Source organism: Hyla sarda, chromosome 9, assembly GCF_029499605.1.
Source record: "Hyla sarda isolate aHylSar1 chromosome 9, aHylSar1.hap1, whole genome shotgun sequence".
Classification (NCBI taxonomy): domain Eukaryota; kingdom Metazoa; phylum Chordata; class Amphibia; order Anura; family Hylidae; genus Hyla; species Hyla sarda.
In genome coordinates this window covers 13,516,873-13,530,300 of record NC_079197.1, presented here as the reverse complement: position 1 = coordinate 13,530,300, position 13,428 = coordinate 13,516,873, and the positions used below count along the sequence as shown (strand labels likewise).

The window sequence follows — 13,428 nt, the reverse complement described above, 5'->3', positions numbered from 1 at the left end:
TTCTACTTGTACAGTCATTACAGATTTACTTGGACTTTGTTCACAGCTGCACTGCCTGCACCTGATTGTCATTTTTTTTTGTCTCTTGGCGGAGATCGGTTTACACCCAGGGACGGCATTTCTAATAACTGTATGTTATTCTGCACCTCGCTTAATGATTAAACCCAATTCCTGACCAAAGTACCACCTGCTGTTGCGGGAGGAATATTTTGGTGCAGGGCAGCAGTCACACACAGTACATTTTAATGCAGATATATATTCATTGAGCCTTTCATGAGCCTTTTTTAATTTGGAACAAAAAAGACTACATTTTAAAGGTGAGTGCCCAATGTTTTTTCTACGTTTACTGTCATTACGGATTTACTTGGACTTTGTTCACAAGTGAGCACCACCAATTGCGTTTTCTAAGTTGAACTGCCAGCACCCGCTGGAAGCTGCTGAGGTCGTTCTTTGTTTTTCCATCCATGAGCATTTTTAATATGGAAGAATAAAGGCTATGTTTTAATGGTGAGTGCCCAATGTTTTTTCTACTTTTACAGTCATTACGGATTTACTGCACTGCCTGCACCTGATTGTAATTGTAATGGTGTTTTTATTTTGTCTCTGAAAAGTTTTTTTCTGTAGCAGTGCCGCCCGTATTTTCTTCTGAGCCTAGCGACTTTTTGGACTAATTGTGTTTTTGAGGACAGTAATGGGCAATACTGTGGTTGTAAAATAATAGACTGTTCGGCATACAGAGCAGTACCAGACATCTGATCCCCATAGACGTCAGTGATCAACGGTGATGATTCCACCACTACCGTAGAAAGGAGTGCCGTCATTGCCCATTACCGTGCCCAAAAAACACAATTAGTCCATTAAGTTATTAGGCTCAGATGAAAATATGGGTGGCACTACTGCAGAAAAAACTTCCCAAAGACAAAAAAAAAACCACCCTCAAAATTACAATCAGGTGCAGGCAATTCAACTGGTGGTGCTCACATGTGAACAAGGTCCAAGTAAGACGGAGGCTACTAGAGGTCATCATTTTTCCATCCATGAACATTTTTTAATATAGAAGAATAAGGGCTACATTTTAATGGTGAGTGCCCAATGTTTTTTCTACTTTTACGGTTGTTCATTAAGAATTTACTTGGACTTTGTTCACAGGTAAGCATCACCAAGTTAAACTGCCTGTCACCTGATGTAATTTTGAGTCTTTTATTTATTTTTTTTCTTGGAGTTTTTCCTGCAGTAGTGCCGCCAGCATTTTCTTCCGAGCCTAGTGACTTTTTGGACTAATAGTATTTTGGGGCATGGTAATGGGCAACGGCTGCGCTCCTTTCTACCTTGGTGGCAGGACCATCACCATTGATCACTGACTTCTATGGGGATCAGATGCCTGGCACAGTAGTATAGTCGTATTATTTTACAGCCATACTACTGAGTCAACAAGTGTTTTCCTACCAAAACCTCTTTGGTCTGTGGGGTACGACCTTCGTAGCCGATGCCCAGAATGTGTTCAACCAGTACTAATTGTTGGCTATGTTCACCTATGTTTGGATGTGCTGACCAACTTTTTTTTTTGCATTGCATTGCATGTGGGGGGGGGGGGGGGGATGGCTGCCTCCATGGTCACCTTATTGTGGTGGGATGATACACACTATTTGGCCAAATGGTAATTTTTTTCTGTTTCCATTGCACTGAGCCAACAATTAAGGTGGTTTTCCAACCAAAACCTTTCCATTCTGTGTCGGTATGATGTGGCAGATGTCCAGAATGGGTCAGACCAGTACTCATTGTTGGCAATGTTCACATAAAGGGGTTACCCCGAGATCACAATGTATCCCCCATCCACAGGACAGGGGGTAACTAGCTGATCAGTGGGGGATTACCACTGGGACACCCTTGAAAATCAACCACGGGGGTCTTTTGTCCCCTAATAAAATGGAGTGGCAGCCTGCAAACTCAGCCACCACTCCATTTAATCTCTATGGAACTTCCAAATGTGGCTAAACTCTGAAGTCCTTTAGCCAGGGAATGGGGCGGTGGCTGAACATGCACATTCCTTCATGGGACAACTCACCTCTGTTCTTGAGATTGCTCGGGTCCCAGTGGTGATACCCCCACGATCACCAATCCTGTAGACTTTTAATCTTGGGATAACTTTTTTAAAGGAGTTCTCCAGGACAACAAAACTAAAGAACTATCATTATGATAGTTCATCAAATCAGTGGTGGTCTGATCCGCTGCAACCCTTCTGACTAATGGGGTGTCCCCGCCACTGTTTTCCAGGCACAGCTCCATGCTTTTGGTAGTGTCTGCTATAACAACCTTGAGCAGCTCGATCCCATTCCAATCCCATACCAATAAAAGGAACGGAGATGCAATACAAATCGCAACCTCTAGCAGAAGTATGGAGCTGTTTCTGGTAAGCTGTGATGGGACTATGTCCCCTTCAATCAGGGGTGCTGAGATTTTGACCCCCCAATAATGTGATGTTGATGTTGAGAACTCTTTTACCTGTTTTCGTATTTTGCTTTGGCATTCATAGATTTGGTGTATAACTGAGGCCACTTCTCATCTGTGAATATTAACATTTTTGAGAGTTCCAGTGGGTCGAGAAGACCCCCACATCAAATATTTAGCCACCACCATTATGTTACTGGGTTTTGTCAAGCCGAAGGGCCTGGAGATGGTTCCAAACTTGTTCCTCCCTTGTTGTTTGGAGAGAGGCGTCCTACACATGCTCAGGCTCCCTAATAACAAAGGGTATGGGAACAATCATGATGGGGGCTTCTCTTGGACCCCATGGCCGGCCTCTATGGAAAATACGCCCTAGTTAAGCGCCACTCCTCTCTAAAAAATATTCTATTGGCGTCCCTTGAATCCACTCAGTAGCATATATATATATATTTACGGAATATCTTTGTATGAATAAACTGGGTCAAATTTTCAGAATTTTTAGTTCTCAATACAGTAACCTTCTCTGGCCTCTTCTCTACCTTGAGGCAGCCTGTTTTTCTGCAGACATTGCTCCTCGCTCCTTACAGTTCTGTCATTTTTGCAGACAGAAGACTTGTTGTGACAACAGGAATGACACCGGGTGTACGCAGGAGGATGAAAAGTGCTGTCCAAAGCTTAAAGAACAATTCTACCCTATGAGCGGGATCACGTAACACCATAACACACGGTGCGGCAACTGCATATGTACCAGGTAACAGGATGGTTAAACAGTGGGAACCATGGTGGGTGCCAATCTGGCCAATACGAAGCTACGGTAGAGAAGTGGATCTAGGCTTTAAGGCCTCTAGAGGCCGGTCTCTTCCGCTGGCAAGCCCACGGAGTGACATTATTGTGCGCATCCAGAAGGTAGAGATGCTGCCGGCCTCTAGTGGCTGCCGGAAAAATCTGCCTGTGGCCTAGGAGTAGGAGAAGATAGCGGTGACTGCAGGGGAGCTGAGGTATGGGGTGTTTGTTTATTTTTGAAATATTCGGGGTGGTCCTACCTACAGGAGCAAAACTACCTATAGGGTGGTCCTACCTGCAGGGGGCAAACTACCTATAGTGAGGTCCTACCTACAGGAGCAAAACTACCTATAGGGTGGTCCTACCGGCAGGGGGCAAACTACCTATAGGGGGGTCCCACCTGCAGTGTGCAAACTACCTATAGGGGGGTCCTACCTGCAGGGGGCAAACTACCTATAGGGGGGGTCCTACCTACAGGAGCAAAACTACCTATAGGGTGGTCCTACCTGCAGGGGGCAAACTACCTATAGGGAGGTCCTACCTACAGGAGCAAAACTACCTATAGGGTGGTCCTACCTGCAGGGGGCAAACTACCTATAGGGGGGTCCTACCTGCAGTGGGCAAACTACCTATAGGGGGGTCCTACCTGCAGTGGGCAAACTACCTATAGGGGGGTCCTACCTGCAGGGGGCAAACTACCTATACGGGGGTCCTACCTGCAGGGGGCAAACTACCTATAGGGGGGTCCTACCTGCAGGGGGCAAACTACCTATAGGGGGGTCCTATCTGCAGGGGGCAAACTACCTATAGGGGGGTCCTACCTGCAGGGGGCAAACTACCTATAGGGGGGTCCTACCTGCAGGGGGCAAACTACTTATAGGGGGGTCCTACCTGCAGGGGGCAAACTACCTATAGGGGGGTCCTACCTGCAGGGGGCAAACTACCTATAGGGGGGTCCTACCTGCAGGGGGCAAACTACCTATAGGGGGGTCCTACCTGCAGGGGGCAAACTACTTATAGGGGTGGTCCTACCTACAGGGGATAAACTACCTGTAGGAGGTCTTGACGTTTTTAAGGAGTTGCTAGGTAAAGCTAATAACAATTTGGCTCTGTTTACTTTAATGGACCCGATCGACAATACCACACACAACCTGAGGACAGGGGCGGCGCTGTTTGTAATAAAAATCAGCTGTTTTCTAATCCTGTATCATGACATAGGTAGTCTAACAACCTGCAGAACTACAACCCACACCAGTTATCACTTCCTGGAGGTTAAGGGGCCAGTCAGACGCAGCGGAGCGCCGCACTCCGTCATCCGCCGCGGTCTGTACTGCGTTAAGCTGTCATATAACATTTACTGTGACATTTCTTAAGAGGCAATAAAATCGGGAGGTAAACAGCTGGAGCTCGAATCCTCCTCCATCAGACGACTGCGGAGACGAGACCGATAATAACCAAGAATGAACGTCATTGTCTTAACCTGCTATTGTAGAACTATAAGTCCCAGCAGGCAAGCTCACACTGTAGAAGAACATATTGGTGTACATAGAATAGAAGGAGGTCTATAGCATTGATCTCCAACCTGTGGCTCTCCATCTGTTGCAAAACTACAACACCCAGCATGCTCGGACAGCCTTTGGGCATGCTGGGAGTTGTAGTTTTGCAACTAATGGAGAGCCACAGGTTGCCGGGCCCCTATTGTGGCCACCAAACTAGCAGTATGGCGTTTCTTTGGGGGGCATTTGTGGACTCAGGGCTCACAGCATGCTGATGGCATGGTTAACTTTTTTTTTTCATAAACGTTAGCGCTTTCCCCCTATAGACTTCTAGGGAAGGAAAAAAAACGCCAAAAAAAAGCAACGTGAATTTGAAATTTTTAATTTTTCCAGAGGATTCCACAAAAATGGCTGCATTCACCTAGCAACAGCGCCCCACCTATCCAAGGGTTGAGTCTGGTATTGCAGCTCAGGTACTTTGGCATGAATAAGCTTACCATACTACTCACAACCTGTAGACAGGTGGCGCTGTTCTTGGAAGAAAAGCAGCCATGTGTTTTTTTTTTTATCCTGGACAACATAGTTGCTTTCTTCCAGAAACAGCGCCCCCACCTGTCCCCAGGTTGTGTGTGATATTACAACTCTCCTGCAATACCACACACAACCTGTAGATAAAAGTGGCGCTGTTTCTGAAAGAAAGCAGCCATGTTTTTCTAATCCTGGATAACCTCTTAAAAAAAAAAACTAGTTTTTTCAGATGCATAGAAAGCTCAAGGACACTTTCCCATGCAACTTATTTTTGGTGGTTTTATATTTTTTTTACTTAAAAAAAAGAAAAAAAAACACCACAAAAAAACTGCCCCCTCATTTTGCACTCCAAAGATGGTCTTACTCTTGGTTTGTGATAATGTGATTCATTTGTCCATTACAAGTCATGTGATTCATTTGTCCTCCCCCCCCCCCCCCCCCCCCCCAATAAAAATAAAAAAAACTATGTTAAACCCACATTGTGTTTTTCTTGGCATTTTTTTTTCATCCCATAGTAGTCTATGGGAGAAAAAAAACATACACAAAAAATAAAAAAACACCGGCTGTCTAAAGGTATGCTTCTTGTAGCTTCTTTTTTTCAAGAAACAGCACCATTCGTGTCTTCAGGTTGTGTGTGGTATTGCAGCTCAGCTCCTTTTTAAAGTGAATAGTCAGGTTGTAATAACACACACCACCTGAAGACAGGGGTGGTGCTGTTTTTGGAAGAAATCAGCTCTGTTTTTCTAATCCTGGGTAACCCCTTTAACCAGTATTTTTCAAACAGTGTGCCTCCAGCTGTTGAGAAAATACAACTCCCAGCATGCCCGGACAGCCAACATCTGTCGGGGCATGCTGGAAGTTGTAGTTTAGCAACAGCTGGAGGCAAAGTGTTTAGAAAACACTCCCTTTATCCATCCTCTATACTTTGTGTTTTAATTGTTGTAGTTTAGCAACAGCTGGAGGCACAGTGTTTAGAAAACACTCCCTTTATCCATCCTCTATACTTTGTGTTTTAATTGTTGAAGTTTAGCAACAGCTGGAGGCACTGTGTTTAGAAAACACTCCCTTTAACCATCCTCTATACTTTGTGTTTTAATTGTTGTAGTTTAGCAACAGCTGGAGGCACGGTGTTTAGAAAACACTCCCTTTAACCATCCTCTATACTTTGTGTTTTAATTTTTGAAGTTTAGCAACAGCTGGAGGCACGGTGTTTAGAAAACACTCCCTTTAACCATCCTCTATACTTTGTGTTTTAATTGTTGTAGTTTAGCAACAGCTGGAGGCACGGTGTTTAGAAAACACTCCCTTTAACCATCCTCTATACTTTGTGTTTTAATTGTTGAAGTTTAGCAACAGCTGGAGGCACGGTGTTTAGAAAACACTCCCTTTAAGCATCCTCTATACTTTGTGTTTTAATTGTTGTAGTTTAGCAACAGCTGGAGGCACGGTGTTTAGAAAACACTTCCTTTAACCATGCTCTATACTTTGTGTTTTAATTGCTGAGCTTCTTAAGATCTCTGTCTGCTGTCAGTGAATGGGAATATTGTAGCCCTGATCACACAGTGGATGTTTCGTTACATTGTCTCCAGTCTGGGTCGTCCTCTGTGCACTGATACATTTTACCTGCGCTGACACAATTGTGGCAAATTATCAGGACACAGGAGAGATATATTTCTTTGCTGCTGGTGTATATAGGTCACTGAGGACTGTCTAGACTGGATGTAACTGTATCCACCCCATAGCTGTGAGCAGCGCTCTGGATAGAACAAAGACTGTGTTCATTCACTGAAAGCAAGCAGGAGATCTGCATAAGGACATTGAAAAAAACACATAAGGCAAACATTCCATAGGGGGAATTCTATTTTACGACAACACAATGTATTCTACTGCTAAACTTTAAACCCCACAGTACCCAGCTGTATTAAGGCAGTGGTCTCCAAACTGTGGCCCTCCAGCTGTTGTAAAACTACCATTCCCAGCCTGCCCAGACAGTCAACGCCTGGAGGTTGTAGTTTTTGCAGACCATTATATTAAGGCGGTGGTCTCCAAACAATGGACCTCCAGCTGTTGCAAAACTACAACTCCCAGCAATGCCCGGACATTCAATTTGATTGTAATATACACATCAGCAGTGTTCATGCAAAGTTAAAGAGGTACTCCGGTGGAAAACTTTATTTATTTATTTATTTATTTTTTTATGAACTGGTGCCAGAAAGTTAAACAGATTTGTAAATTACTTCTATTAATAAATCTTTACCCTTCCAGTACTTTTTAGCAGCTGTATGCTACAGAGGAAATTCTTTTCTTTTTGATTTTTTTCATTTTTGTCTTGTCCACAGTGCTCTCTGCTGACACCTCTGTCCAGAGCAGCATAGGTTTGCTATGAGGATTTTCTCCTCCTCTGCACAGTTCCCGATACGGGCATCAGGTGTCAGCAGAGAGCACAGTGGACAAGACAAAAAATAAAAAATTAAAAAAGAAAAGAATTTCCTCTGTAGCATACAGCTGCTAAGAAGTACTGGAAGGGTAAAGATTTTTTAATAGAAGTAATTTACTAATCTGTATAACTTTCTGGCACCAGTTCATAAAAAAAATAAGTTTTCCACCGGAGTACCCTTTTAACTTTGCATGAACACTGCTGATGTGTATTTCACAATCAAATTGAATGTCCGGGCATTGCTGGGAGTTGTAGTTTTGCAACAGCTGGAGGTCCATAGTTTGGACACCACCGCCTTAATACAATGGTCTGCAAGAAACTACAATCTCCAGGCGTTTTCCACCAGAGTAGCCCTTTAAGGGTTAACGATTCAACATTGCTGCAACAAAGTAGCATTTGGGTCCCTAAAAATGTCTATACCAATAGTAAAAATCTGCTACCTATCCCGGGGCTTCCCAACCAGGGTGCCTCCAGCTGTTGCAAAACTACAACTCCCAGCGTGCCCGGACAGCCAACGGACGTCCGGGCATGCTGGAAGTTGTAGTTTTGCAACAGCTGGAGGCCCACTGGTTGGGAAAAACTGCTCTGGTAAATAGTTGGCATATGCCATTGATGTATAAAGTATATGTGAGTGTGCTCCGAACACCTACTCAAGTATGAAAGGAGAATCCCAACATGGCATATGCCAGCTGTACCCAGTCCCACCTATATTGAAGCCAATGCCCCTTAGACACTTATTCTAATAACAAAAACAACATAAACAACATAAACTACACAGAGAGCAGTCACATTCTCACTTACCAGTCTCTCCGACATATCGGTTTTGTCATGTTCCGGCAAATGTTGTTCCAGCGCCAACACAATGCAATTGGCAATGATGGTGGCTAAAATCATATATTCGAATGGAGTAAGAAGAGTTAAGGAAAAAAAGAGAGAGTATACGGAATAAAATACAAGTACAGTATATGAAGACAAAAAATTATGGGCGCCATGTAGTGTTCCCCAAACCTGCGGCTGTTGCTGCACTACAACTCACAGGCTGCCGGTTCTTATTGGAAGTTGGAGTGTCGCAACAGCCGGAAGACCCTCAAGTTGGGTCTCACTGTAAAAAATGAATTATAGTAATATAATAAAGTCCTGTGGAATCTATAAATATTATTCTAATTATTACTATTATATTATTACAAAAAAGTATTATATTATTATAAATATTTTTATTATAGATTTATTATTATTATATTTTTATTGTTATTGATATATTATTATTATTTATATTTTTCATTATCATTATAATTATTATTATTAGAAATATTACTATTATATTATTATAAATATTTTTATTATAGATTATTATTATTATATTTTTATTGTTATAAATATTATTATTATTTTTAATTATCATTATAATTATTATTAGAAATTACTATTATATTATTATAAATATTTTTATTATAGATTTATTATTATTATATTTTTATTATTATTGCTATATTATTATTATTTATGGTTTTAATTATCATTATAATTATTATTATATTAAATATTACTATTATATTATTAGAAATATTTTTATTATAGATTTACTATTATTATTAATATTATTATTAGATTTTTATTGTTATTGATATATTATTATATATGTTTTCATTATAATTATTATTATTATTATTATAAATATTACTATTATATTTTTAGAAATATTTTTATTATAGATTTATTATTATTATAATTAGATTTTTATTGTTATTGATATATTATTATTATATATTTTTTTAATTATAATTATTATTATTATAAATATTACTATTATATTTTTTAAGCATAAATATAATAAATAGTATTTAAAAAATGTATTATATTTTTATTGTTATAAATATTATATTTATATTTTTATTATTATTATTAGATTAAATATTTAAGTATTTATGATTCCAGATTTTAAGACAGTGTTTCCCAACCAGTGTGCCTCCAGCTGTTGCAAAACTACAACTCCTAGCATGCCCGGACAGCCGGAGGCTGTCCGGGCATGCTGGGAGTTGTAGTTTTGCAACAGCTGGATGCACCCTGATTGGAAAACACTGTTTTGAGATGCCGGATCATGGATTTTGGTAGCGTTCCCCAGTTTCAGGACCCCCCCCCCCCCTTTTATGAATATCCGTGGACTTTGGCACCGCATTGTCAATATAACCGCATTGTTAGTCGTCCCATGGACTTTATCCTTTTCAATGAAGAGAAACATTCAAGATACATAGCAACAGAGGCAGCGGATATTGTCCCACGGAAACACGACTGTCCTGTCTTATATTATAGTCATTCTATACAGGGATGAGAGTCAGTATATACCTGTATATACCTACAATGGCATCCTTTAAATAAAATGCCCTTTATCTCATATGTAGCCACTTATTTATTTATTCATTCATTTATATACTATATACCAGTGGTCTTCAACCTGCGGACCTCCAGCTGTTGCAAAACTACAACTCCCAGCATGCCAGACAGCCAACGGCTGTCCGGCATGCTGGGAGTTGTAGTTTTGCAACAGCTGGAGGTGCGCAGGTTGGAGACCACTGCTATATACTATAGTATATTTCACTACATTATACAATATAACGCCTTTTGATACTAAATTAACTACACCATGTTGCATTATATGACGGTATACTATACTATGATGTGCTATGCTGGTTTTATGTTATGCTATATTTTATTGTAATGTGCTATAGTATGTTATAATGCACTATTACACTATAGAATACAATATAATCTATTACAATAATAGGATATGCTACACTGTTTAATATTATGCTATATTATATTAGAATATGCTATAGTATCTTATAAAGTATTCAATATTTTATAAATGTATATATATATATATATATATATATATATATAAATGTATAAAATATTGTATACTTTATAACATACTATAGCATATTCTAGTATAATATAATATAGCATAATATAAAACGGCGTAGCATATCCTATTATTGTTATATTAATGTACTATATTATATACATTATGTAATATTGTATTATATTGCACTACTTCACGGTGTTATATAGTATAGATTAGTACATTACACTTTATATATATATATATATATATATATATATATATATTATACACTATGATATATATTATATAGTATAATATATATATATATATATATATATATATATATACTATATATACTATACCTAAACTACACTCTGCCATACTTTACTATAGCCATGCTGACATATAATACGATACTATATTGCATGCTATAATATATGCATATAGTTATTCCATTATAATACAGTATGCACTAGTATATTATAGAGCAGTGGTCTTCAACCTGCGGACCTCCAGATGTTGCAAAACTACAACTCCCAGCATGCCCGGACAGCCAACGGCTGTCCGGCCATGCTGGGAGTTCTAGTTTTGCAACATCTGGAGGTCCGCAGGTTGAAGACCACTGTCATAGAGCATGATTAAAGTGATATATAATGCTATACTATACTAAACTATTCCATTTACTATGCCATGGTATAATATGGCCACATAATACTATACAATACTAACTATTCCTTGCCACACTATATCACACTATAATAAGTTATGCCTTGCTAAATTATGTTACATTATGTTATGGTGCCTTATACTATGCTACATTAAGCTATAATATATTATAGAGCATGATACAGGTATTATAATGCTATATTACCACACTAAGCTTTATCATGTTGTGCTATGCTATGGTATGCTATAACATTTTCACCATATTATACAATATCATGCCATATAATACTATATCATATTATACTAAGCTATCGTATGTCATGTTATATTACATTATGTTATGTTACATTATACTACATTATGATATTATATATTTTTAGCCCTATACAGTATCATAAAAGGCTGTATACTATACAGTGTTATACTCTATTATAGTTATTATATAAGGCTGTATACTATACAAGGTTATACTATATTATGGTTATTATATAAGGCTGTATACTATACAATGTTATACTATATTATGGTTATTATATAAGGCTGTATACTATACAATGTTATACTATATTATAGTTATTATATAATCTTGTATACTATACAGTGTTATACTCTATTATAGTTATTATATAAGGCTGTATACTATACAGTGTTATACTCTATTATAGTTATTATATAATCTTGTATACTATACAATGTTATACTATATTATTATATAAGGCTGTATACTATACAATGTTATACTATATTATGGTTATTATATAAGGCTGTATACTATACAATGTTATACTCTATTATAGGTATTATATAAGGCTGTATACTATACAATGTTATACTCTATTATAGTTATTATATAAGGCTGTATACTATACAATGTTATACTATATTATGGTTATTATATAAGGCTGTATACTATACAATGTTATACTATATTACAGTTATTATATAAGGCTGTATACTATACAATGTTATACTATATTACAGTTATTATATAAGGCTGTATACTATACAATGTTATACTCTGTTATAGTTATTATATAAGGCTGTATACTATACAATGTTATACTATATTATGGTTATTATATAAGGCTGTATACTATACAATGTTATACTATATTATGGTTATTATATAAGACTGTATACTATACAGTGTTATACTCTATTATAGTTATTATATAAGGCTGTATACTATACAGTGTTATACTCTATTATAGTTATTATATAAGGCTGTATACTATACAATGTTATACTATATTATAGTTATTATATAAGGCTGTATACTATACAAGGCCATACTATATTATAGTTATTATATAAGGCTGTATACTATACAATGTTATACTATATTATAGTTATTATATAAGGCTGTATACTATACAATGTCATACTATATTATAGTTATTATATAAGGCTGTATACTATACAATGTCATACTATATTATAGTTATTATATAAGGCTGTATACTATACAATGTTATACTATATTATAGTTATATGAGGCTGTATACTATACAATGTCATACTATATTATAGTTATTATATAAGGCTGTATACTATACAATGTTATACTATATTATAGTTATATGAGGCTGTATACTATACAATGTCATACTATATTATAGTTATTATATAAGGCTGTATGTATACTATACAATGTTATACTATATTATGGTTATTATATAAGGCTGTATACTATACAATGTTATACTCTATTATAGTTATTATATAAGGCTGTATACTATACAATGTTATACTCTATTATAGTTATTATATAAGGCTGTATACTATACAATGTTATACTATATTATGGTTATTATATAAGGCTGTATACTATACAATGTTATACTATATTATGGTTATTATATAAGGCTGTATACTATACAATGTTATACTATATTATGGTTATTATATAAGGCTGTATACTATACAATGTCATACTATATTATAGTTATTATATAAGGCTGTATACTATACAATGTTATACTATATTACAGTTATTATATAAGGCTGTATACTATACAATGTTATACTATATTATGGTTATTATATAAGGCTGTATGTATACTATACAATGTTATACTATATTACAGTTATTATATAAGGCTGTATACTATACAATGTTATACTATATTATGGTTATTATATAAGGCTGTATACTATACAATGTTATACTATATTATAGTTATTATATAAGGCTGTATACTATACAATGTTATACTATATTACAGTTATTA

The 13,428-nt window shown here is 37.1% G+C and overlaps 1 protein-coding gene across 9 annotated transcripts in view; it reads right to left on the bottom strand.

Annotated features, from left to right (window-relative positions):
- CACNA1B (calcium voltage-gated channel subunit alpha1 B) overlaps window positions 1-13,428 on the bottom strand; it is a 324,413-nt gene that overhangs the window by 280,525 nt on the left and 30,460 nt on the right. For all 9 annotated transcript variants that reach the window (XR_008847788.1, XR_008847789.1, XM_056539457.1 and 6 more), the window contains one exon: window positions 8,491-8,597. Coding sequence is in view for 7 of the 9 variants with exons in the window: in XM_056539457.1 (XP_056395432.1) it covers window positions 8,491-8,597 (107 nt within the window). In the remaining 2 variants the exon portion in view is untranslated. The remainder of the gene's footprint in view (window positions 1-8,490; window positions 8,598-13,428) is intronic.